This window comes from Natrix helvetica (genome assembly GCF_964273705.1).
Source record: "Natrix helvetica genome assembly, chromosome: 1".
NCBI lineage: Eukaryota > Metazoa > Chordata > Lepidosauria > Squamata > Natricidae > Natrix > Natrix helvetica.
In genome coordinates this window covers 203,994,680-204,021,589 of record NC_138548.1, presented here as the reverse complement: position 1 = coordinate 204,021,589, position 26,910 = coordinate 203,994,680, and the positions used below count along the sequence as shown (strand labels likewise).

Genomic DNA, 26,910 nt, shown 5'->3' with positions numbered 1-26,910 from the left:
CGTCCCAGTACTAGGGCTGAAGGGGTGGCGGTGGCGAGGACGGGCGGCCAAGGGCTTCCCTCCCTCCCCACCCAAGCGGACTTCTTGCACGGCTCCAGCCTACGGCTCTGATGAGGATCCGCGGTCCTATTTGTGCGAAGCTGGGTTTTCGGCAGTCGCGGTAATAAAAAGTAAATATCGCTCGAAAATTAACGTCGAGCAAGAAATGAGAGTTGCCATTTCCAATTTTATTCCAAGATTTGAGAAGTTGTGCAGCGAACAACAAGCCCATCCATCCCATTAATAATTTTAAATCATTAAACGATGTTCAATAAATTGTGAATTTAAAGCTCGTGTTTAATTTATTTTTCAATTAACCTAACCTTAACGAACTAAAAAGTAGATTTCCAAATCCTTAAAAAGTCAAAAATTAAAAAAAATCGGATGTACCTATTAAGGGAGCCGCGGAAAAAATCCGAAGTGTTATGGGAGCCGCAAACCGAAAAAGATTGGGAACCTCTGCTCTAACCCATCATTGTCTCTCCCTGCCCTGCAGTGGTGATTCAAATTTTTTTACTACCAGTTCTGTGGGCGTGGCTTGGTGGGCGTGGCAGGGGAAGGATACTGTAAAATCCCCATTTCCTCCCAATCAGCTGGAACTTGGGAGGCAGAGAATAGATGGGATGGGACCAGCCAAAGGTAGTATTTACTGGTTCTCTGAACTAGTCAAAATTTCCACTACCAGTTCTCCAGAACTGGTCAGAACCTGCTGAATACCACCTCTGCTGCCCTGCCCCAATTGGTTCTTTTCCCCCTCTCAAAAGAAATAAAAATATTCATCACCAACAGAAAAAGAGTTGCTTCCATTTTAACTTCATAGAAAGTTAAGTTTCATGAAAGTGGTGGGCACAGTTGGCTGAAGCAATGCTCAGCAGGGAGCCTGTGGGTTCTGCTGTGAGATGTTTAAAAAGAAAAGAAATGAAAAAGATGGGCTGGCAGTTGCTACAGTCCTTTGAGGGGACTATGGTCTAACTCCAAAGTAGACTTCTGTGTTAGTTATTCTTTATTTGTTAGATTTATATCCTGTCCTTCTTTTAGTGCACTGATGGCGAACCTTTTGGGCTTGGCATGTCAATAATTCAGAAAATACCTCCCTCCCTCCCTCTCTCTCTTTCTCCCTCTCCCTCTCTCTCTCTCTCACACACACCACATACCCCCCATCTCTCTCTCACACACACACACATCTTTTTCACCTGGAGAAAAAAGAAATAATTCATAACAAAATAATGCATTAAATTAAAATATTTAAATTTATTATTTAATAAATAAATGCTTACATAAAAGTATAGATTTTTCTAAATATCTATGCAAGGCAGCTCCCGGTCGCACAAAGCCTGGAAACTTTGGCAAATGGTTTTGTGTGATCTTGCGGCCTCCAAAAAAAAAAAACACAGCCAGGAAAGCACACCTCAGCCTTGTGTGCTTTTGGGTAGCTCCAGAGGTCGCACAAGTGTAGGGCCCTCTCCCACAAGAGTGGGTTCTATTTTATTTTAGAAATTGTAAATGAAATGCCAGTATGTGGTTATGTATTAAATCTTGGTATGTTTTATGATGAAGGATGTTTAAACAATTATAGTCAAATGAAAATGGAGGTATGATCATGGTAACATGTATAAATATCTGAGTTAAAATACTTGAGTTAATATGAACTATGGTTGATGACTGTGGAAGAGATGCACGAAAGTCTTTTGTAACCAACTGATACACTTTCTACAGTATGTAAAGAAGGAAGATCTTATGAGTTGTGTTTGTTTTGAAAATAAAAAATAAAAAAAAATTATTAAAAAAAAAAGAGTGGGTTCCTACCGGTTTGGATTGGTTCGACCGAACTGGTAGTAACTTGGCGGCCTGGGTCGCTGGAACCAGCAGCGACCCAGGCCTGCCACTCCCCCGAACGGGTTCTCCTACGGAGGCGCCATCTTGATTTTTGGCTCTGCACATGCGCAAAACAACTTTCTTTGCAGAAACGTATTTCTTTTTCATTTTTTTAGTGTTTTGCACATGCACAGTCCTTTTTATGTGTAAAGGCGCATGCACGCAGAGTGTGTGTTTGGCGTGTGCACAAACGAAGCAAGCTGGCATACCGAACCTGCAGTAATGCCGGTACAAACCACCTCTGGTCCGGAGGCCTGACATACCACCAAAAATACCACCAAAAATACCATGCCATGTCATAGCCCTAGTAGCTTCCATGGTTGAGAATGAGATGAACTTAGGCCTCTCTGATCACAATCCATCTTTGCATGTGAAGTAACTTGGACAGGCTATCTATGATCCTCATTTTTGCTTTCGTTTCACTCTCATCATAAATTCCCCTTTCACACCCACAAACGGCTTCTACTATGGATTTTGAGATGACTCCTTTCTCCAGAGGTTTGCCAAGGGAAAGGTTATATTATTATCATTGACATGGCTTCCTGGTGAAAAGCATTCCCTCTGTAGTCCAGATGCCAAACTTGACATGAGGCTGGTATTTCTGTCCCTGAACGTTTCCTCCCTGAAAGAGTGCAGCAAGGGATGGGAGGACACGCTTGTGCAGGTGTGGTAGTTTGAGAGCCCAACACACACCCCGTTCATTTCCTTTCTTAGGATGGTATCTTGCAGCTGGGCAGGAAGGAAAGAGGTATCTGATCTGCTTTTCGAATCTTTTCTACCACAGAGAAAACCTCTACCCAAAGAAAACTTTCTTCCCACCATTCTATCTTGTTGGCTCGGAATCTGGAGACGTTTCCCCAGTGGTTGGTCCTTTTATAGGACACAACTCACTGCCTCTTTCCAAGAAGAATTGCAAATCCCATATTGCACTTTAATGCAATAGTTTGTTATTATTACAGGAGCTTGGACAGTTTCGGAATAATTCAATTATTTTTCCATGTGTGTGTGTCTCTGAGATGAATCATGGAAATTTGGTGGGGGTAATATTTTCTTTCTTCCACTTTTCTCATATGCTATGCTATCCTATTCCCTGCCTTCCACAGAAACCCAAATGTAAGCATCCACTTGCATGGAAATCCGCTTTGGAGCTGGATATAGCTACACCTGTCTCCTAAAATTATATGTATTGGCTTTGATGTTCTTATTCATGTGCCTATCAGAATAGAATCCTGAGTTCCAGAGATATTTTAAGGATCAATATTATTTTTACATACATAATAGCTCAAGGTGGTTAACTTATCTAACGCACCTTTCTCCTATTACAGTGGTCGGCAAGCCGTGGCTCGCGAGCCACATGCGGCTCTTTACACCCTTTAATGCGGCTCTTCTGTGTGCCGGGCGCCCGCTCCCCTCCCTCCTCTCGGGCGGCTGCCCCAAAAGTCAGGACTCTGCAGCTAGCCTCTGTAATTGCGCCTATGTTTTCCACGGCGTGGAGCAGTGGCGAGCGATGATTCCGGAGGCCATCAGTGGGGGGGCAGGGTCCCCCCTCGTGTTCCTCATCTTCCCGGATGGCCCCTGGAATCATCGCTCGCCGCGCAGAATCTCGCCGCTGCTCTACGCCGTGGAAAACAGGCGCACGCGCACAGCTCAGAAAATTACAGCCTCGGAGACTTCGTAACGGTGGGAACTTGTTGTCACTCGCCCGGGCTTTTGCAGAAGCTTCCCTCCGAAGTGTTCCGAGGGAGGAAGGGCCAGTTAGGAAAGGGGCTTTGCTCCTGCTCCGGACTGTAAGCTTCCCTCCGAAGTCTTGGGATGTTCTGAGGAGCCCCCCAAGGCAAAACGCCGCTGCCAGGTAGTTAAAAGTACCTCTCTGATTCTGTCAGACTCTGTCAGTCTCTCTCTGATTCCCTCTCTCACTCCCTCTCTCTGTTCCTCTGTCTGTCTGTCTGTCTCACTCACACACACACACACACACACACACACACACTGTGGTCACCTTGTTGAGTGTTCCAATCACATTTGAAACACTCAACAACTGGCCTGCATTTATGGTATTTTGCAGCATTCTGCAGTCATAGGACCAAATTTCAATCGTGGTTTTGGCGAGATTTGGCTCAGTTGAAAAAAAAGGTTGCCCACCACTGTCCTATTACTTACATAACCACCTGCAGTGGGTAGGGCTAAGTGCCCCAAGGTCACCCAGCTGGCTTTCATGGTTAAAGCGGGACATGAACTCAGGGTCTTCTCAGGGGTGAAATCCACTTACCTTTCCTACCTTCGCTCACACGCGCCACCTCCGTGCATGTGCAGGACCTTCCACGCATGCACAGAGTGCGTCTGCAAAGGTAAGCGAACAGTAGGGGGGGGGAGAAATCTGCTGTGCCACACGATTTAGATTAATATAAATCACGTATCACAGCTGATCGTTGGAAAAAAAAAATTTTGCTACCAGTTCGGACGAATGGGTAGCATTTTTACTACTGGTTCGGGCGCACTGGTCTGAACTGATAGAATTTCACCCCTGGGACTTCTGCTTTCTAGTCTGGTGCCTTAACTGCTAGACCAAACTGACTCTTTATTTGAAGTTTTCCTTTTGATTGTTTTATTGCAAATTTTCATTATTTATTATTTTAATGTTAATTATTTTAATTTTTATTGCAAAATTAAATACAAGCTATTATATGGTAGACAAAATACAAAACACTAAGTTCAGGGAAAGGAAATTTTTCAAAAAGCAATGAAGCATAGGATAGATTTTAATAAAGAACAGTAATTCAAGGAGCAATTCTAGTTGTTCTTTTCTCTCTTTGGCATGGAGAAGACTACTTCAGGGTTAATCTGGTTTATGGCAAATTTCCTGCTACAGGAAGTTCAAACAGCTGTCCTCACCTAAAACATTTTTCACTTCCCTTCTCTTCGGTTTTGCACAGAATCGTCTTCCCCTTTATGACGACGCCCTCTCCCTGAGGCAACCGGCTGCCCCCTTGCTCAAGCGAAGCTCCATCCTCCGGTAAGGAAGGCTGAGGGTCAGCACCTCGGCAGTGGGACATGATTAGCCCTAGAACAGCAGAGCCTTTTCTGTAATGACCCCTTGTGGGAAAAGCCAGGGGTGTGTGGACACTGGGTCCAATGTTAAGGAGGGAGTGAAACGCCTTCTAATAAGACTGATGCATACTTGGGTATGTCACGTTTTGTGTGGGTTGATTTAATAATTGTGCTTGTATTGTTTTGTTGTTTTGCCTTGTAAATGTTTGTGTTGAGTTTTAAGTCATCTTGGAAGTATGGAAGGTGATTGTGCCTTTTACTGGTGTGAGTAAATAGAGTAAATAAATACAAAACTAACAACAGTCATTGTCAGGAAAGAAACTGTACATGATTGAAGAGTGTCTTTCTGGCCTCATCTCCCAATTGTCAGCATCAGGCCTGGGCATCTCAGAAAGGCATATATGGAAAATGTTCAGCTGGACAGGAAAATGTTCAGCTGGGCAGGAAAAGAATTGGATGTACCATTGTACATCACAAAGCATATCTCTTTCTAATTCTGCAAGTGAGACAAATTTCACTATGCTGAAATCCTGATAGGTGGTATTTCATTTGGGCCTCTGTTTCTTTTTTTTTTCTTCTGATCTAGGAGCATCTCAGTGCCTGCTGATCCAACACCAGCACCACTTCCCGAACAGCCAAGAAAACTCGTCAAGAACATGGGTGACACTTATGCTGTTGTGAACAAACTCCGGCGAAATGGAGCAGGAGCTTCTGCTGCTTCTCCTGCCAGTGAGGACAAGTCCATCGGAGAGACACAGCTTTATACTGCGGTGAAGCCACGCAACAGCACCGTGGCTGACTTTCCATCAATAGACCCCAGTGCCTTTGTAGGAGTACAGGCCAGTCACTCTCTGCCTGGAAGTCCTGTACACAAGGCATCACCGAATACTGCTTGTGAAAATGCTCGTCTTAGTTCATCTCTGACAGGTGATGTGTGAGAATAATTGTGGATACATAAATGCAGAAATGTAAATTTTAGATTGGGTTTATTAGCTAAGCTAAAGAATTCATACCTTTACATATGATTAGACGTAGATTGTTTAACTAAAGCATGTTTTGTTTTATTTACTAAAGCACAATCCATATTACAAATTCAGCTGTAAACCACTGTTTATAAATCATGATGCTGAGGTTCATATAGCATGCTAGGAGCCAAATTCTTTTGGCTAAATATTTTCACTTAGCCAATATAGAATCTGAGACTTTGGCTAAGGATTTTGTGTGCAATGCTTGTCTGCTTGCATACCCCCACACATATTGCCTTAAGCAATAGCAAAATACATGTAATATTGGTAATAATAGGCATAATTTAAAAGTACAAAGCAAAGAGAAAAGAATTTAAAATGCTTAGAAACTATATGATTAACAAAATAGTTCCAGGAAAATTGATTTGATTAATCAAAACTCTCTTTTGTCTCTCTGCCCTAAACCAATTAATACAAATGTTGACCAAAAGGTGTATCTCTTCAGTCCATTGATGTAATTCAGGTGTGTTCCAAATATTATCCATTAATGACTTTGGTTCCACATAATCCTCCCTCACCTGAATGAAGAATCCACAATTGTTGATGGCTTGATCAATTTTAATTACTGTGTATATATAGCCAAAAAACAGGTAATTTTGACAAGTAATAATAACTTATAGTCATACTGACAATCCTTTTACCTCTAAGGCTCAGTTATGGCAATAATGAAACAAGCCCAAATCACATGAGTTAATGCTCCAATAATGAATACAGTCATTTAGGGCTACTGTGTTATGTGAACCTAGCTCTTGTGATAAGGAAACTATTCTTTATGGTTCGGCATATGGTTTTAACCCAAATAATCATGGATTGCACGATGTACCACAGCTAAACAGGCCATGTTAACTTTTTGTGTGAAATTAACTTTAGTATTTATGTAGCAATCAAAACTCATCATCATAAACTCTATCCATATATCAACATTGTAAAAGCTATCATATTTTACAGAACATACAAAATATAGGCGTGCTAAAAGATTGCTATCTGATCTGAAGCCATTGTAAATGGAATCCTGAAAATGCTTACCTTGAACTCTTTGTATTTACCTTTGAGTAAGCATATGTGAACTGTTTGTCAGTTAATAGCTGAAGACGTTTTTGAACTGGCTTTGCATTTGTACTAAGCCATAATGAGGTGTGTTTGATTTTTGGCTTAATCTGACGTGGAAACCCAGCCACTATAGGTAGCAATATATGGATTATGAGATATCATGGTCTGAAAATGTCTGCTAGGCCTTCTACAACTAACCAAGCAACAATGGATGTGTGAACATTATCAGAAATAGGTCCCAAACTATATTACATTTTCTTACTTGATTGTGCTAAATTTCTAAACCCACTGAGAATCACAAAATGCAAGTTTAGGGAAGGAATATCTTTGTTATTCTGAAAATGGATAAAATGTCAGATTTTGGCTTTTCTGTCCATTTACAACATTTAGCAGAATTCCAGAAAATGTCAATGAGAGTCTAGTATTATTGGGTATAAATTTTGCTTTTAGCCAATTAAAATAAATTATGAAATGACCTAGATCTCATTGCTTGGATCCCTGGATCCATTTCAGTTAGGTTTCAAGCCCGGGTACAGCACGGAGACGGCATTGGTCATGTTGGTTGATGATCTCTGACGGGTTGTTCCCCTGTCCTGGTCTTATTAGACCTCTCGGCAGTTTAGCATCGACCATGATATCCTATTGCGACGACTCGGGGGGTTGGGAGTGGGGGGCACTGTTTTGCGGTGGTTCTCCTCCTACCTGTTGGATCAATCGCAGTTCATGTTGACTGGAGGGCAGAGATCGACCCCGAGACACCTCACTTGTGGGGTGCCCCAGGGATCAGTTCTCTCACCCTTCCTGTTCGACATATATATGAAACCGCTGGGCAAGATCATCGGTGGTTTCAGGGTAGGGTATCATCAATACCATCTGAAACGGTATAGGGTTTCCTGCTTAGACAGGGGGTTGGATTAAAAGACTCCAAGGTCCCTCCCAACTCTGCTATTGCATTGTAAATACTCTGATGATACCCAACTTTTCATCTCTACCCCAAACCACCCCAACGATGCCCTTGACATGATGTTCCGGTGCCTGGAGGCTGTGCGGATCTGGGTGGGGACGAACAGGCTCAAGCTTAATCCCTCCAAGACTGAGTGGCTGTGGTTCCCATCATCCCGATTTGTGCATCATGTACCATCTTCGATGATTGGGGGAGAAATTTTAGCCCCCTCAGGGAGGGCCCGCAATCTGGGAGTCCTCCTGGATACGTGGCTTAGTTTAGAAGAACATCTTACGGCCGTGACCAGGGGAGCCTTTTACCTGGTACGCTTGGTACGCCAGTTGCGCCCCTTCCTGGATCTGGATGCCCTCTACACAGTCACTAACGCCCTTGTCCTTTCTCGCCTGGACTACTGTAATGCTCTCTACATGGGGCTGTCCTTGAAGAGCACCCAGAGGCTCCAGCTGGTCCAGAATGTGGCCGTGCGGGTTGTCATGGGGGTACCTAGGTGCTCCCATGTTACACCCCTTTTAGGCGGCCTGCACTGGTTGCCGGTTGTTTTCCGGGTGCAATTCAAGGTGTTAATCATGATCTTTAAAGCGTTCCATGGCTTACGCCCAGGGTACGTGTGAGACTGTCTATTGCCACCGGTAGCCTCCCACTATCCAGTACCATCCCACAGAGTTGGCCTCCTCAAGGTGCCGTTGGCCAGGCAGTGTCAGTTGGCGAACCCCAGGGGGAGAGCCTTCTCTGTGGGAGCGCCTTCCCTCTAGAATGAGCTGCCCCGGAGCTTCGCATAATCCCTGACCTCTGGTCCTTCCGGCGCGCCCTTAAAAGTTGGCTTTTTCAGCAAGCCGGCCTGGCCTGAATAGAATAAAATAAATTATTAATTTTAAATTGTCAATTTTAATTTAATCCTAAATTTGATGTAAATTGTCAATTGAAGGTGATTGGATTTCCTATTTAATCTTTTTAAACTTTTGTCATATGTGTTTTTATGTTGTACGCCGCCCTGAGTCCTTTGGGAGAAGAGCGGCACATAAGTCCAATAAAATCAAACCAAACCAAACCATTGTTTATTAAGAACCCAGTATAAGAATTAAATAGATGAAAACCTTGGGATGGTTAGATTGAGGTTTTCTGGGTTCTTTATTCTTATAATCTGAAGAAAAATACCCCCCCTCCCCCAATATCTCTTCTTTAGGAGAGTCCACTTCTGGAGTCACCTCCTCTCCATCTCATACAAATGGACTTGGAAAAACTCTTCTCAGGAATCTGATGCCCCCAGTAAGTAGACTGATCTTTTTTGTTTCCCAAGCCCTACCCATAGATGCCATAATATGCACATCCCATTTATTAGTTTTTAAAATAACTTTTTTCGCCTTCACCTTTCACCATTCTGCCTATTTTGTAAGGACCGCCTATTTCTGCTTTTCAGTGAATGTTTATTTATATACTGCCTGGAAAAGATACAATAGTTCTTTTCTTATGAAGTAATTATTATTGCTCCATTAAAAATTAAACCAGAAATCTAGGATGTTGATGTAGCTAGGCAGTGATCATGTTGTATGAGTCCTAAGCAACCTTTTGAAAAAGGTCGGCAGTGAACAAGGCAAATTCATGCTCAGCTTTGGCCCAATTCATATTGAGCCAAAGAAATGAAAGTAAATTTCTCTTTCCTCTTGAGTATCATGTTATCTGTTGTTGGCATATACATCATGTGTAGCTTGGTTAGTAAATTAATCCACTCCCTAGGTTTGCACAATGCACTGAACCATAAACTCAACAAAAGAGTCTTCCTTTGTACAAATCCCTAATGAGGATTTAGCATGTTTTGGGAGTGAAGCTAGTGAGCAGACAAGCAAGCTGTGTAAACACAACTGCTATGTAGGTAGCAGGGATGTTTGAGAAACATGCAGAATACTGGATGCAACATCCAGCTGAACGAGCTTCAGCTTTGTAATTCACAGATATTGTAGGACTCACTTTTTCTTGGGACAAAATGAAAAGTTCTATTTATTCAATTTTATTTTTTCACCTTCTGCTTCTTAGGCTTTTATCTCCTCGTCGGGAAAGAAAGGTAAGAACAAATGGGCTTATATAGGATTCACCTTCTATCTGGAAGTGAGCAACAACAGGCCAACTTAGGCCTGTTGCCAAGGAAACCACGAAGAGAGAACCATAGAGTCAAGCTCAAAAAAGTATATTCATTTATCAAATTTATATAAGAGAAACTCACAGTCTATTGAATATAAAGCTTCATTTTGCCTAACTTTACATTAGAAGATAATTACCTTCTATTTATTAGAATTTATATAACCTTTATTACTTGATAAATAACTCAAAGCTGTGGACATATCTAATACTCATTCCTCCTCCTGTTTTCCTCACAATAACTCTGAGAGGTGGGATGGTCTGAGAGGGAGTGACTAGCCCAGTTACCTAACTGGCTTTTTGTCTAAGGTGGGACTAGAACTCACACTCTTCTAGTTTCTCTCCTGATCCCTTAACTGCCACACCAAACAGGCTCTCTATGATATACCGTATATCTTTTCCAACTAACTCACTTCAGGCATCCTTGGTGCTCTCTGAGCTTGGTTGTGTGTGTGTAGATGTTTCATTATCCATTAGTGCACTGATGATGTTACCCAGTGGTAGGCTCCTGCTGGTTTAACAACTGCTTCAGTGATCGCATGTTTCAGTGATCGCATGTTTCAGTGATCACATGTTTTGTAAAACTGTGCACACATGCGCAGTTTTACAAAAACCTACCGTTCACATTACTTCTTGGAGAGTAACACAGCTGAGGTGCGGCAATTCACTCTGCTGCATTAATCAGCTGAGAAGATATAGGTAAGTAAAGCACAAGGAGAGGCTGGCATGCCAACCTAATCATCGGAGCGAACCGGTTCGCTCTCAGCTGATCGTCAGACTTACCGGTTTGCCCGAACCAGTCCGAACCGGCTGAATCCCACCCCTCATGTTACCTAGTTTGGGTAATGAAACATCTACAAGAAAACAACCAAGTTCATAGAGCACCAAGGGCTCCTCATTTCAACCCTGAGCTACAACTATTCTCCTTTATTACTAAGTCACTTCAGTAACAGAGATGGCCTTTGCTGTGATTCAAAGATGGGGGAACTTCAAAGATGTGGACTTTCAGGTATTGTTGAGCCAACTCTCACACTCCTTTGTCATGTTGTGAGTTGTAAATCAACATCTCAAAGCCATAGGTTACCCCCTTTGATATATAGCACCCATCTATATAAATGATCTCTACTGAGGCATCAGAGAGTTCTTACTCTTCAGAATAGTTCAGTAGAACTAGGCTGTCCTTGCACAGGTAGTCCTCAACGTACGACCCCAATATTTATGTTGCTAAGAAATCTGTTAAGTTAGTTTTGCCCCATTTTATGACTTTTCTTGCCACATTTGTTAAGGGAATCCCTGCTGTTGTTAAGTTAGTAACAAGGTTAAGTGAATCTGGCTTCCCCACTGACTTTGCTGATCAGAAAGTTGCAAAAGACGATCATGTGACCCCGGGTACTGCAACTGTCATAAATGTGAGCCAGTTGCTAAGCATCTGAATATAAATCACATGACCACGGGGATGCTGCAACAGTCATAAGTGTGAAAAATGGTCATAAGTCACTTTTTTCCGTAGCGTTGTAACTCTGAACAGTCCCTAAATGAACTGTTGTAAGTTGAGGACTACTTGCATTATCACATTTGTGTATCACTTTAAAATTGGACAGCTTTACATCTCCCAATAATGACAGGTACTCTGGATGACCTTAAAATAGCAGTGTGCAGAACATTTTGTTTTGAAACATTTGGAGTACAAATGTGATGCAGCTAATATAGCCCACAACCAGTTGCACTGCTTCATTTTTAACTATTCTAGATTTGGCCAAGGCATCACAGTACCAAAAGACTTTAAATGGAAAGTTTTCCCTTCCTTGTTTTAACACCCCTTTTAAAAGAGATGACACTCTTGAATCAGGCTTGGAAGTGAGGCTCTTTTAGCTTTCTAGCTCTAGCAGAATATTTCCTCAACTCATTTCTTGTACTAGATTGGCAAGTGTCAGAAAATCACTTTTGTCCCTGAACAGCATCATCATTGTCTCGGACTGTCCCTGCGCAAACCTATGAGGATGTGGCTGACCCCCCACTCAGGACTTGCCCAAATCCTGCAGGGTCTTCTGCCATGGGTGAGTAAGATCTCTAGGTCATTGTGATGATAACATTCCAGTTGGTGAAGGTATGACACTTTTTAGGAGGGGGAGAATTTTTTGGTATCTAAAACTGAATACACATAGTTTTTAATTGTAACTAAATGTTGAGTCAATTAAACAGCAATTTTCAGCTTCAACAGTGAACTTTTTATATGTTTTTCTGCTAAAGGAGAAAATATTGTCATGCCTCAACAAGCAGCAGCTTTAATTAGTGAAATGCCCACTTGGTTGTGTAAGACAATTAGTGAGCACTTAGTTTTCACTATTCGTGCTGCTGGTTCCCCCAGAACAGCTAACAAACTGCACAGCTATCAAAGATTAACTCATATTCATTGTCTCAACAACTGTAACTCAGAAGGTGTCATTTCACTCCCCAAAATAACCATTAAAAAACCTACTTTATGAATAGGTTTTGTTTACTGAACTAACATTTAGAATAGTAGAGGATTCTAGTAATTTCAAATCCATTTGAATTATCTTGATCTAGCGACTCAAGTACCCATTTGTTTTTAGCTGTCCTTAACTCAATTTAAGAAGTGTCAAGGATGCTTCAGTATAGGACAAAAAAGAGAGAGGAGAGACCGTTTGTGTCCCAAATTCTGTACCTAAGATGGTTGTACAGCACCTAGGTGTAATTTGAAGCATGTGAAAGTATTGACAGAACACCGGTTGACAATCTCTTAGAACAACTAATTTTTTCCCCCCTGGGGTTATGTGGTTTCCCTCCATGGCTGCATTTGGTTTAAGGTGTGACCAAGAAGAGCTGCAGTTCCCAAAAAAGCATTTGCTCCTCCCAACTTCAGCTTTCTCGACTTCTGACCCCTTTGTCACTGATGTGATCAGGGCATCGTGTGGATCCTAATGATAAATCAAGAGAGACTGAGCAAATAAACACCAATCCTTCTCCATGTTCCATTTATTTCTAAACAGAGTCAGCTATGCTGTTTTGTGATATGAAGTGTTTTTCAAATTTTGCAAGTTTAAGAATTTATCTCCCAGAATTCCCCAGCCAGCATTTGAAGGAACAGCTAGGGGTAGTTATGGAGGTATCTCCTTAAACAGGGCTGCTTTGGACCAGTCTTGCAATGAGTAAATTTCACAAACATGAGCTCCCCTCATTACAGTGAAATTCTCACCACACAGATCCTAAGAATGCACCCATTCAAAAGAAATGTCTAAAGTCATGTGTAAATATGTCATTGATGTGTATTAGTCTGAAAAAGTTCACATAGCCATTTCTGGAGCGTGAGTCATGCAGTCTTAATGTGGAAAAGATTAAGACAATCCAGACTCTTCCTGAGAATGACTTAAGAAACAAAACCACTCCAAAAGCACCGCCAAAAATTGTCCAGGAAGTGGCAGAGAATTCCAAAACAATAGCCAGGAATCTGCAGGCCCTTCTCACTTTTATTAAAGTCAGTGTTCATAACTCTACCACCAGAAAAGCACTGGGTAAAAACGTGATTCTTGGGAATGTAGTGAGGAAGAAACCATTGCTTACTAATAAAAATATTGATACTTGTCTCAAGTATACCCAAAAGCCACTGTGGTTTGATCCTCCACATTTCTGGAGGAATATTCTAGGCAAGATGAGCCAACAGCACAACTTTTCAGGCTGCATGCTCTTCATTATCTCTGATAGAAACAAAACACTACAATGCACAATAAAAACATACCAATTGCCCAGCAGGACCTGGTAGTATCATAGTTTGGGAATCCTTTGTTTTCTCAGGACCGTAACACTTCCATCACTTCTATACCGTATCAAAGAATTCTACAGGACTTAATCCCCATGGAAATGTGGCATGACCCGAATCACATAGTTTATGCTAAAAACCTGTTATTTAGCTGAAATAGTTCCCCATAGAAAAATGCCCCAAAATTCCAGTACAGTGATACCAGAGAACAGTTACTAGTTAAAGGAAGCACTTCGCTGCTGTCACTACAGCTAAAAAGTGGTGCTAGTTACTGTATTTGTCAGTTTTTCACAGTGGCACATTGCCTGTTCGATGACTGTTTATGGAGAAATAAAACATTAAACTAGTGTTACTTGTTCATTAGTTAAGAGTCCTCCTATATGTCAATAGTACTAATGTGAAGCTCTCACATTCAGTAACAAAGAGATGCAACTATTCAGAAAATTTGAAAGAGGGCAAAGACTTCTGCAGGATCTTGGTTAGGCTGTTCAGTCCTTTGGATTTAAAGGGGAAAAGAGGTTTTGGTGCATATATTCACATAGCACTTTCAGTAACCCTTTTAAAAAGTTGCAAGTTTTCCTGCATTGCTGGCTTGCAATTCTAGGAGACAGCCGCTTTAACGAGACCCTGACAAGTGCTCTTTGAATGTCCCTCCCTGTACTATACAGGACTTGTGTCTTGTATTTCCCGCAACAAACTGATAAAATGAGAATTAAAATCAAATGGCATACACTGTGTATCTTAGGCTGAGCTACATAAGGAAAAGGTCAGGTGGGCAAAATCCTTGGGGGGGGGAAAAGGCCAGTATGGTGTCTAATGCCTTTCCCAGGGGTGAAATGCCAGTTCGCCTGAACCAGGTAGTAAAAATGCTACGGGTCCACACGAACCGATAATAAAAAAAGTGTTTTAAAATAATAATTTTAAAAAGGTTCCACCGATCGTACGGCACAGCTGATAGTCATAACATATTTTTTTTAGCATTTTCTTACTACCGGTTCGGGTGAATAGGTAGTAAAAAAAATGCTTTAAAAAAGTAAAAAGAAGGTTCCAACCATCAGATTTGACAATCAGCTGTGCCACGTGATCTTGGGAACCTTTAAAAAAACTTTTTAAAAGCATTTTTTACTACATATTTGCCCAAACCGGTAGTAAAAAAATGCTAAAGGAAAGTTTAAAAAAAGGTTCCGACGATCCTGTGGCACAGCTGATTGTGTGTGAGATTGTGTGTAAGATTGTGTGTGAATCAGTTGTGTAGCTTTTGTTATTTTTGTGTAAAATGTGTTTGTTTTTGAGCTCTCTGTGACTGTGAGGTTCCTGCTTGTTGCACCAAGCCACGCCTGCTCAGTCACATGACCACCAAGCCACACCCCACCAAGCCACACCCACAGAACCTGTAGGGAAAATTGTTGAATTTCACTACTGGCTTTTCCTATTCTCCCACAGGATTTAACATCCGGATTGGGAAGCCAAAAGGACCAAGAGACCCTCCTGCTGAGTGGAGCAGAGTGTAAGCTGCACTTCTGAGAAGGACATTCTTTAGCAGCAGGGAGGAAAGAAGGCTGCTACTTCTACTAAAAAGGGGAGCACCAAATACTAGATGCTCACCTCCTTTATAAGGAGCAACTACACAAAAACAGCAAGTTTTTCTGACCACAGAGGACAGCTACTATGAGCAGCTAAAGCTCAGGACATATCTAAGACCAAATCCTCCAGTTAGAAGAACTTATTTCGACATGAACTTTTCTTTACCAGATCTTATTGATGGGAGCCAAGAGCGTGGTTGGCTTGGAGATTTTCAGCAATAATCATTTAGACCCAACACTGGGTATAATCATGCCAGGGAAATCCGGAACAGGTAGCCAATTAAACAAAATATATGGCTATTAATGTAATGTTCTCCTTAAGTGGAAACCACTGAAGTAAGGATAAGCCTTATCGGATGCTCCCTATTGTGTTTGAGCATTCATGTTGTTTGATGGTTCTGACTTATACAGGGTGTGAGCCTAACCCACATGAATGGTCTCATTTTGTAAGGGAAAGCGTGGAAAAAAGAAACCGGAGCCAAGAGAAAATCATTGTACAAAAGTTATAAAAGTTCGGTGCTGAAGAAAGGATACCTCTCGTACAATTCCACACTTCCAAAGAATTGCATCGGAACAGGTTTGGCTAATTCAGTCTTCAGAAGAAACGTATTTTGCGTGACCCGTATGGAGAGATAACTACACTATTTGGAAAGGAATCTCTGATTCATTCTCCCACGTGCTCTTCTTCAACAGAGCTTCCAACGTAATTCCGATAACCCGATAATGTCAAGTGATTGTGCTGCATTTTAGCTAACTTTGTTGTAAACCTAGCCAGTGTGGATTAGTTAGTTAACTACAGCTTAGTGAATTACAACCCAGACATTTGGGGTGGGCTCAACAGACACATCTAGCGAAGCAAAAACAACAGAGCAGGTGAGGAAAGTCTCCTGCCCCATTTCGTAATCTCTTTACTAGTCCTATTTATATGTTTAGGTAGCATTACCACCTTAGATACCAAAAGAGGAAAGAAGCTGTTGTAGAAAAATTGCAGGCATGGAGTAATAAAAACCAATTGGACGGCTGAGAAAGCACTAGAGTCACATAATGCTATGGTAAATTACAGTGAACTTGTCCTTCATCGTTGTGAGTCTTCATAACTGCTATTTGACTGTCTTCTTTGCTGCTAATGTAGCTTTCAAAATAATTTTCCCCATAGACATTTTTTAGAACTGGACAGCCAGCTCCAATGTTACCCAGTACATTTCTGCTAAATAAAAATGTACACAAAGGCCGATCGGTCAGAACAAGGAAGTGCAAAAGCCCCCTTTCTGCTGGACAAACATCACGAGTTCCAGGTCAGAATAGTGAAGTTCTGGAATGGGTAAGAACCAAATTCTGACATGAACCAAAAAGATGATCACTCCTAGAACAGGCAAAAAGAAAGAAAAAATTGTATTTATGAAGCAAGCTTGAAGAATCCAGTTCATGTAAAGTCTAACATACAGTCTGCTTCTTTGATGAGAAGGTGGCGGTTTTGAGGCGCTGCTACTCAACACTGAGGAATTTTCTCTTCTTGGCCGTGTGAGTGTAAGGATGCCAGCGCCACTCCACGTCAGCGGTGTTCTCTTGCTCCAAGGTTCCCAGTTTGATCATATACACTGCAATATAAGAGAAGGAAAGTTTGAGCTGGCTGTCGTGCTCTGTGCTTCAGGAAATAAACCCCACAATTCTGTTTTCAGTCTGGTTCAATGTCAGTCTCTGAATGTCCGCCAAAAATGATTTTTTTAGGGCAGAGGATAAGGAAAGATTAAACCCTACCCGAACAATGGAAAGAATCCTTAAAACTCAAGCGCATTTTATGCTGTGGCTGAGTTCACACCTGCAGTTAAACGTTAATGAGGTTTGTTAAAATTTTGGCTTAGTATGTTGAGACCCTAGCCCAGTGGTAGTCAACCTGGTCCCTACTGCCCACTAGTGGGCATTCCAGCTTTCATGGTGGGCGTTAGGGGTTTGCTGTAACTCTGCTTTATAAATTTTATAAAGTAAAGTTACTTCCCTACTTTATAAATCACCATTACTGTGGAACCGGTGGGCGGGTAGAAAATTTTACTACTAACAGATACAAAAGTGGGCGGTAGGTATAAAAAGGTTGACTACCCCTGCCCTAGCCAGTGTAACACAACCAGAGGTTAGGGCATGGCAATATATGTCAACTCAAACTACCATTATTCTTTAAACCATAGTTAAGTGGCCTAGCCGGTGCACATCAGATCTTGTTCTAGGACAACAATCTCCAAACAGCCAGCCAGGTATCTGAAAGCAAACCCTGAAACCACAATAATCATTCCCAGCATTTGAGTCTCACAGATTACACTAAGCAACGGTATGTTTAAGGATGAGTCACGAAGTAAGCCATAACATGTTGTTCTAAAGTTGAGGAAACCACATTAGAGTTACAGCAATAGGTGAACCCAGTCACCAGAAGCCATTATCGAATGGTAGCTATACACACACACACAGCCCTCATACAACAATGATTCTGATGGACAAAAGCCAGGATACTGATTTACAAAAAGAAGCCTCTCAGCTTCATGGGTCCGCGGAGATTTGAATCAGCAACTTCTTGATTATTATCCATGCTCCTAACCGCATTGTCTTTAGATCAGAATGGGGACAGGAAGAGAATCATACTGAACTCTGAAAAGGTGATCCAATCCATTCTGGTGTTCAGCAGACATAGCAGTCGTTTGAAAAATCTTGTGACCCACAAATATTGATTAACTGTGTTACTTTGTCTCTTCCCTGAAGCAAATGCAGAAGGACAAGAGTCATGGACAAATCTACATACTGGTCCAATTTGTAAAGTGCATAGTGAAAATCCATGTAATATAATTGAATTATGTATGGAAGCGCAAGATGCATGGCAGCAGAAGTTTTTTTTGCACAGCATTCTCAAATGTGGTGCTCAATCAAATGTGGAAAACTATAATTCTCATAATTTCCAACCAATGTGGCCATAGCTTCATTGAATTGCAAGACTTGACCAAACATAACTAGAGGGTACTGCTCTTGAACAAGGAAGCCATTTTCTTTTAAGAAGCAGCCTTACAGTCAACATCAGCAGAAAACTGTTCCATTATGTCATCTGTAGCACAATAAAGTAAGAATTGTCATAAATGTTTCCTCTTTTTGTGAGGAAGGAAATAAGCAGATTGACTCATGCTAGAACTTCAGATCCTTTTGAAAAACATCGTTGTCAACCTCAGGGGAAATCGGATTACAACCCTTGACCTTATTGGTGAGAAAAATAACTGACGACTTCACGTACTCTAAAAAATACTGCAATTTGCATACAGTATACTGTGTCTTATTGCTTTAATTGCCATTTGTTGGAAATAGTAGGGCTGGAGATGGGTGTTTCTTTACTGAGGAGTCAGCCATATTTTTAAAAAAGATGGGGAGAAAGAAACTCAGATAAAAAGATAGATTTCCTTTCTACACGTGTTTACTCAAAGCTTGGTATTTCTAATATTGACTTGGGAGGTTTTACCTGAAAAAAGCCATTCCATTTAAGCCTACAATATAAGTGACATTATAGATTAGCTTTGGCCATTCAAGGGATGCTGAACAATACCTAGAATTCCCAGTAGGACTTGCTCCAACACATAGATTATTTCAAAATCTCTTCTTCTTCTCTTCTTTCTCCTCCCTTTTCTTCTTCAATTCTTGATACATACAGTATCAAGTATCAAAAGGTTGATTTAGCCTTCCATCCTTCTGAGGTCAGCAAAATGAGGACTCAGATTGCTAAAGGCAATATGCTGACTCTGTAAACCACTTTAGAGGAGCCAATAAAGCACTGTGAAGTGGTACATAAATCTAAGCACATATTGCTACAAAGTTGAAGTTGTCCCTCTGTTGATAGTAATTTGTTTTTCACATATTCATTGAGTCCACTTGCTAACCAGCTGTCATGTTCAGACTTCTATATTTCCCAACCATTAACTGGATTCCGTGTGTGTGTTTGTGTGTGAGAGAGGGGGGGAGGGAGTGTGTGTGTGAGAGAGAGAGGGGGGGAGGGAGTGTGTGTGTGTGTGTGAGAGAGAGAGAGAGGGAGGGAGGGAGGGAGAGGGGGAAGCAGAGAGAGAGAGAGGGAGGGAGAGAGAGAGGGAGTGTGTGTGAGAGAGAGAAAGAGAGAGAATGAATGAGAATGGTCTAGTGACACCAAGCTAGAAAGCAGGAGATCATGAGTTGAAGTCTTGCTGTAGGCATGAAAGCCAGTTGGATGATCTTAGCCAATCATTCTCTCTCAGCCCAGTTCACCTCACAGAGTTGTTGTGGGGAAAACAGGAGGAGGAAGGTGCATTGGATATGTTCCCCTTCTTGAATCATTTGTAAAAATAATAAAGGTGGGTTACAAACAAATAAAAATGCAGCAGATACTAAGAGAACAGTGACTCAGTTAAAACTGCTCTGGCAGGTCAGTGATGGAGACAAAGTTTCTGATTTCACAGTTCATAGTTTGATGGTGATACTTACATTTCATTTCAAACCTTGGCCCGACCTCAGAGAGCTCCACATTCCGATGGTCAGTCTTCTTGTAAACATGGTGCCTGCCCCAGATAGTATTGGAAAATTATAGAGTAAGCACCGGGAAGAATTAAGAGCAGTCCTCTTCCCCAGCAACAGGCTCTTTGGTCCCCCCTCCTCCTAGGTTTTTCCACCCATTAAACCCAAATCACAGCTGCTAAAACATGGGCAAAGGGCAAACACTTCATTATTTCAAGCAAAAGAGACACAAACCCCATGTTGGCAAACGTCTCTCCTCATATCTGATGACCAAATCTAAATCAAACTCATAAGTTGTCTGCCTTTTCAAGTGGCTCCACATCTGAGGTGATCTTTTCATTCTCCCCATGCAGAGCCAGCGACAATATGCATATTTTCATTCAATCCATCCCCTCTACAATTAACACTATCTCTTAACATCTGCATTCATATCTTCTTTGAGGACACTTCTAACAGCACAACTTGTTAGTTGACTCTACATTAATTAAACAACAGATAAACTATATTTTGGTGTTATACATTGCATGAACCCAACTGCGGCATACTCCAAGTAGAACATAAGCCAGGGATAAAGTTTATTTCTTTATTTTCAAACTTTTATCCTGCCCACCATTGGGTACTTCAATGATGGACAGGTACTACACACAAAGTGATTAAGTTGCCCACTAGATTACTGAAGACTCTGCAGAGGCAACTTTCATGACCTACTGTATTTGAAAACTACTGACAATTATTAAATAATGACAATTATTAAATAATGACAATCTCAAATTGTTAGCAGGCAGCAAATAGCTAAAGAAAAGTGTCATGGTTTCCCTCCTTTGGCATTTTGAAAGAATCAATAAAGTGCAGAACTAAAGCAAATCTACAAATAAGCCCACGAATGCCCTCCATGGCTGCCCATCCATTTTATTTCCAAAGCAGCTTGAAAAAATGCTCTCTCATCTTTCTTTAGCCTGAGTCCCTTCACATGTGTTGGGACAACATTTACCACAATCTGCAACAAATATAGCAATTATAATCCAACTATTCAGAAGGGACCAAATTGCAGAAGATTATACTACCACCCAGAGCACTGTCCATGAACAAGACTTCACAACTGGCACCAACAAAGAATCTAGCACCAGTGAAGTTTCTGTTCTCTTGGCTCCCATAATCATTTCTGCTCAGCCTCAACCCAGAATCCAAACCAGGTACACATACCTGAAGGAGATATAGTCGTCTTTGTTAGCAAAGGTGATGACCCGTTTGCTGTCTTCTTTAGGTACTGGAAACAAGTACTTGAGAATGCTAGTGGCCTGTGAAGGAGAAAGGGTGAAATGCCAGAACCTTGGTGGTAGAAAGTGGATGATGTGTGATGAAAGTTGGAAACAATAGTGAATGAAGTATTGAATGTTCCTTTAGTCAAGTTTTTCCTTAATGGGATCAGATTTAAAGAAATATGTAACTGAACACAATTGCAAGATCAGGCCATTAAATCGGATTTAACTCACATGGCAATTTGGATTTGGATTGGATTTGGATTTATTAGATTTATATGCCGCCCTTCTCCCAAGGACTCAGGGCGGCGTACAGCATTAAAAAACACATAGTACAAAAGTTAAAAGGAAATTAGAAACAGTCCAATCTTTGAACGTGCTTGACCATGGACCTCCCATAATCCCCACCTAGAATTATCTTTGGTAACTCAACTAAAATACTAATTGTATAATTTCTGATAGATAAAAAGGTGAGAAAACCTCCTGTGATTATGCCACTTCTCTGATACTCACATCTTTACTTTGCCCAAAATACCATATAAAGAACACTGATGCATCCAGGCTAAAGTAAAACTCCTACATTCACTTCTGTAGAGTGGATTTCACTGGTTTCAGGGGCTGAGTTCACAACATGCTAACTTAAGACAGTAAAAGATCTAACAGCTTTAACCCTGGTTTTATTTTAGTTGTGGCTTAGTCTATTGAATAGACCTAGTGCATTCAGCTGCTTTGATACATTTTGTAAATCCAGGAAATAGCAATCACATTTAGTGACTTTGGTGCACATTTTTGCCAGTAGATCTTACTGTCAAGTCAAAAAGGATTTCCTGCCCTGCCATCCCTCCTATGTTTTGCAGACTGCTAGCTACCTTCTCTGTTTTGATTTTCAATCTCAGTCTAAACAATTGTCAAACATTGAGGAAACAACATTCTGATCTACCACTTCATCTTACCCTCTGTCCAAGACGAGACGTGAAATTGTGAAAGATGAGGTGGGGGTTGGCTTCTGACATGGTGCCAATGTCTGGGATATCATGGCGCATGACCACGTTGCAGAGGGTGAAGTAGGCAGTGGGACCAAAAGGCAGGTGGCTGACTATGAGTCCATCTAAGTAATGAAGAAGTGGAAACAAGGAGAAGGGAAACTAGTTAGGCCCAATTGCTATCAATGGAAGAAGATAAATCCACTGAAAAAAAGAAATCGTTATTATGACACAACCTGATGTGTGGGATTGATGCTTTATCCACCAATTCTGCTTAATCCTTGCTCATAACCAGCTATTCCATCTAGCTCAGCATCATCAGAAGCTTCAGATGGAAGTCTTCCCAATTCTACTCGGAGATCTGATCACTGAACCTGGGAGTAGGTGGGTGCACATCCTACACTTTTACCACTAAATATTAACTTCTACCTAGAGTCAAGTAAGCAGAATACTGGATTTCAACTCTCCTCAACCTGAGGCAAGTTAGCAAAGGATTGTTGAACTGTAACATAAAGTATCTGGAAGGCATTAAGTTGCTTCTGAAGAGTAGAGCCACCACCGATAGATTTGACATCAAACAAGCAACTTCAGCCCATTTCCAAATGAGCAGAGCTGCCCCTTTGTATGATTCCATCAAACTGTCCTCCTCAAGTCCAGTACAAATGAAATAAAATGACCACTGAATCTCTACCAGATACGTATGCTCTCATAACGACAGGTTTCAAAGCACAAGTACCTAGTATGTACTGTTTACAAATCACTTACCTGGCACCCCTCTATGCTCATGCACCACCAGCAGGTCGGTGACCCCATTAGCTTTGCAGGCACGGACCAAAGCGCCTACCTCATGCCTGCCTCGGTTCATTCGCTGGGCCCCAGGGAAAACTAGCTTCACTTCCTAAATGGAACATGGGAAAAACACATGACATTATACGCAACCATTTACAATCAGATTTCTGAGCAGAAGCAACTGATGTCAATGTACCTAATGATTCATTCTACTGATTTTTGTTTTTAATCTGGAAAGCTTGAGCTGAGATCTTAGAGGTGATCCCCTGCACAAAGTCTCTATCAAACCATTTGCTTTGACCTCCTAACTGCCCAGGGCTGAGCTGAAGTGGCTTTGGTGTCTGGCTCAAAGTAAACCTCTTCAATGAGTTTCTCTTCAGGCAGGCTAGTAGCCAGATTTTGTAGGCAGTTGTCCCAGAAAGACTGCAGGTCCTCCAATAAGCAAAGTAAGACTTCTACTAAGATGCTGAGTCAAACCTGCTCCATCAATCTGCTTTCTAAAGCCATGCCTCCATCTAAGGCAGGACAACACATTTACTGTTTACTTACTTTGGCAAACATCTTGAGGCGAGAGCTGGGGTCACGGGAGGTGGTAACCATAATACGGGGATCCTCCACACCAGCCCAGCAGTATTCATCATCCACATGACTCGTCACTCCTGCCAGGCCAATGTCATAATTACAAACCTTCCCAGAGACAGATTCCCCAGAAAGCATTTAGAGGGCTCCAGGTTGGGTATGGTAGCCCAGAGGTTTGGCTCCAATGACCCACTCACCTTCTGCCCCTCCATCATCAAACTCCAGCGCTTTCTGGAGGACCAGGGCTTCTTTCCGAAGTTCCGTGGGAATCAGGCAGTTCTCTAGAAGGGAAAAGCAGAGATGGCTTTTAAAAAATTGTGAAAATCCGCATTATTGTGTGTGTTATTGATTCATTTATACACATTATAATTCACCCAACTTCCAATAACTCTAGATGGTTTACCACTTATATTTTAAAAAATCACATTATATTATACAAATAATATAACCCTGATTGTATAGTATAAAAGAATATATAAAATACAATAATTCAAGCAAACTGAACATAAAAAAGCAAATAAGAAAAAATAAGACAAATATAAGAATAATTCAATCCTTATGAGAAAGCAAAGTTGAGGAGAGGATTCTTCCATTCACCAGCTAGCATGCCCATCATTATTTGTTTTAGGCGAGTACTGTAAGAACTGCAAGACCTAGCTCTTTCAATCGGCTTTTGAAAAGTTTACAAGGATAACATTCCCACCTATTTTATTTCTGTGTTTATTAGAATTATATCCTGTTTTTTCCATTTCTCCTCCAATTTTATACCTAGAATGGCCATCTTTTGAAGTTGGTAAACGGAAACTCTGATGAAATATCAGGTCTAGAGCTGAAGTGGGTCTTGAATCTGGGTCTTCCTTATCCTAGTTAGTATAATCATTACACTATACTGGCTTTCTCAAAAATTACTTTTCAACAATTCTATGAGATTGGCTGGCTGAAATATATCAGCATATCCCTTCTTAAAGCGCAGCTTTCTCTCTCTCTCTCCATTCCATAATAACTTATCCAAAGCATCAGGTCATCTTAATAATTCCAGGAATTATTAATCCAACTCCCTTTGTAAGAAGCGACTGTTTCACTTGGCTGTATTCATTAGAATGCCAGACAAGCACTAAAGACACTTAGTTTCAAATCTCCATAAAGTTATTAATTCATGGATAATTGTGCACCTGGTCTACCTCTCAAGGTTATTTGTGAAGATACCTTTTGAGGAGAAATCTTGAGTAAATGAAAGGAAACATGGGGAACAATTGTAATAAGTGAATAAAAAGCACATTGCTTCAATTATAGGACAAACTATACATGCTTTCTTAGATATAGAATCCACTAAATTCAGTAGGGCAACTGGCCCTCAATACAATCCTGTTGTTATATATTGCAATTCCAAGTCATTAATGTGTACCATCCAGAGCCTTTTTAATTTTTTCTTTCTTTTCTTGGAGAGTCCGGAGTTTTTCTTCTTGAGCTTTACGGTAAAGATACTCCCGTCTCTGACGAGCTTCCCGACGCAACTAAAAAAGTACAAAAGCAACAATTAGATTCACTAGGACCTTTTTTTTTCATTTCCCTTCTGACTGCAATATTCTTAGTGATGGGAGAAAACGGATCTGTCCTGAAACGTTTGTTAAAAATCTAGAAATGTTTAACTTTTGAGTTACATGCATTCAGACAAGCCACAATTAAAACAGAGTAGGGCTGTAATCCTACAGCTGCTTCCTTGGGAATTAGTCCCATCAAATTTAGTTGGATTGCTAAGTAAACATTTGAAGAATTATGGGGCAATTTTAAAAAAATCTAACCAACATTGCCAACCACTGTAATTTAATATACCTAGGAAGCAACAGGGGGAGAAGCATGATCAAAATATAGGTAATTTCTAAATAGCATATGCAAAATCTATGCTCTTTGCTCCGAATTAGTCTAGATTAGAATGTCTACTATCCCGAGGCTTCATTGATTCATTGAATGGTTGGACAAAGTCTAAATTGAACAATCTGGAAACTGTCTCTATTCTCTTAGCCAGCAAGCAAAACCAATTACTGCTCATTTTGCCAAAAAAAGGAAATACTACTATATGCACAAAAATTAGTTCTTACCATGATCTCTCCTAGATTCCCCGACTCGACCACGTTACGATTTACTTTCTTTCAATCACTTCCGCCCTTGACGTCGGTTCTCATTGGTCAGGAGAAACGGCCTATAACAGATGAGAATGAAAAACCCAAAGGGAGAAGCCTCACGCCCACAACAAACATGGCAGAACAAAAGGAGGTGACGTAATGGGAACGCGTGCCCGAAGCCTTCACGGCGACGTCACTAAAATGCGCGCGCAGATGATGTTTCCGCATAGCAATAGCAATGACATTTAGATTTATATACCGCTTCGTAGTCCTTTATAGCTTTATGGGCTGTTGAGTACCGAGTAACGTTGTCGAGATTTTCTTTTTCTAATGGAATATTGAAATATTGGGATCTAGGTTTTTTCCCACCCTCTCTGCCTTCCCTCTTTCTGTGCCTCTCCAAATTGATTCCCTTCCATCAATAGGGGGGGGGAGCATAAATACGGAACAAAGATCTAGTGGATCCTGTTTCATATTTCGTACATTTTTCCACACTCCTGCCCCCATAGACTCCAATCTGAAGGAGAAATGAAAATGCTCTTGGGCTTCTAGGAGAGAAACCGGAACTGAGTTGCCAGCATTCTTACCACCGCCAGACGGCACACAAAATATTTAGATCCACTGGATTTTTTTATCCCTGATCTGATACCCATCATTTCCCAGCCTTTGGTGACGGTGGTGGTAGTGGTGGTGGTGAATCTGGTCAGCTTTATCGATTCAAAATATATATGTCATCGCCCTTGCCCGAAATATCAGAGGGCGCAGCATACATACAAACCCGCGTATATACAACACACACACACACACACCTCCCTTAATGAACATGGTCCCTGTTTAAGCTTCTAGAACAGAGGTCCCCAAACTTGGCAACTTTAAGACTTGTGGACTTCAACTCCCAGAATTCTCCAGCCAGCATAGCTGGGAGTTGAAGTCCACAAGTTTTAAAGTTGCCAAGTTTGGGGACATCTGCTCTACAACAAATGTTTATCCACCCAGCAACTTCAATTTATGTAGACTTGAGCGAGTTGGTTGAAGAAGTCTGGGAGTTGAAGCCCCAACATAATTCCTGAGATTGAGAAATGCCACTCTAGAGATAAAGGGGGGAAACTTCACAACCGGAAGCGGCTATGCTTATTATCCGAAGCTGTATTGTCGCTTCTCTACCTCGGTTTGCAG

At 41.3% G+C, this 26,910-nt stretch overlaps 2 protein-coding genes and 1 long non-coding RNA gene across 3 annotated transcripts in view; 2 read left to right on the top strand and 1 right to left on the bottom strand.

The window, feature by feature from the left end:
* The window catches only part of PTPN18 (protein tyrosine phosphatase non-receptor type 18), a 54,199-nt gene extending 38,283 nt beyond the window's left edge, over positions 1-15,916 (top strand). The window contains exons 12-17 of the mRNA XM_081935774.1: positions 4,845-4,924; positions 5,546-5,886; positions 9,182-9,264; positions 10,030-10,057; positions 12,090-12,188; positions 15,353-15,916. Of these exons, the coding sequence (XP_081791900.1) occupies positions 4,845-4,924; positions 5,546-5,886; positions 9,182-9,264; positions 10,030-10,057; positions 12,090-12,188; positions 15,353-15,420 (699 nt within the window). The 3' untranslated portion in view covers positions 15,421-15,916. The remainder of the gene's footprint in view (positions 1-4,844; positions 4,925-5,545; positions 5,887-9,181; positions 9,265-10,029; positions 10,058-12,089; positions 12,189-15,352) is intronic.
* A 955-nt stretch (positions 15,917-16,871) lies between these two features.
* IMP4 (IMP U3 small nucleolar ribonucleoprotein 4) lies at positions 16,872-25,873 on the bottom strand. The gene is made up of 9 exons (XM_081935775.1): positions 25,711-25,873; positions 25,017-25,125; positions 23,809-23,892; positions 23,582-23,691; positions 23,009-23,141; positions 22,214-22,368; positions 21,205-21,299; positions 19,972-20,045; positions 16,872-17,090 (listed from the first exon to the last, which is right to left on the bottom strand). The coding sequence occupies exons 1-9, from the start codon at positions 25,711-25,713 to the stop codon at positions 16,978-16,980; spliced, it is 876 nt and encodes a 291-aa protein (XP_081791901.1). The 5' UTR covers positions 25,714-25,873; the 3' UTR covers positions 16,872-16,977.
* LOC309383329 lies at positions 17,097-18,609 on the top strand. The gene is made up of 2 exons (XR_014173825.1): positions 17,097-17,374; positions 17,605-18,609. It is a non-coding gene; the product is annotated as an uncharacterized lncRNA (long non-coding RNA).
* Positions 25,874-26,910: the final 1,037 nt, after the last annotated feature.

Bases quoted from the DNA above. Each gene is read 5' to 3' on its own strand.
- IMP4 (XM_081935775.1), bottom strand. The intron at 21,300-22,213 runs GTAAGATGAAGT...TCTCCTTCACAG, and splicing joins CGTCTCGTCTTGGACAGAGG to GCCACTAGCATTCTCAAGTA. The intron at 20,046-21,204 runs GTATGTGTACCT...TATCTGGGGCAG, and splicing joins GACGACTATATCTCCTTCAG to GCACCATGTTTACAAGAAGA.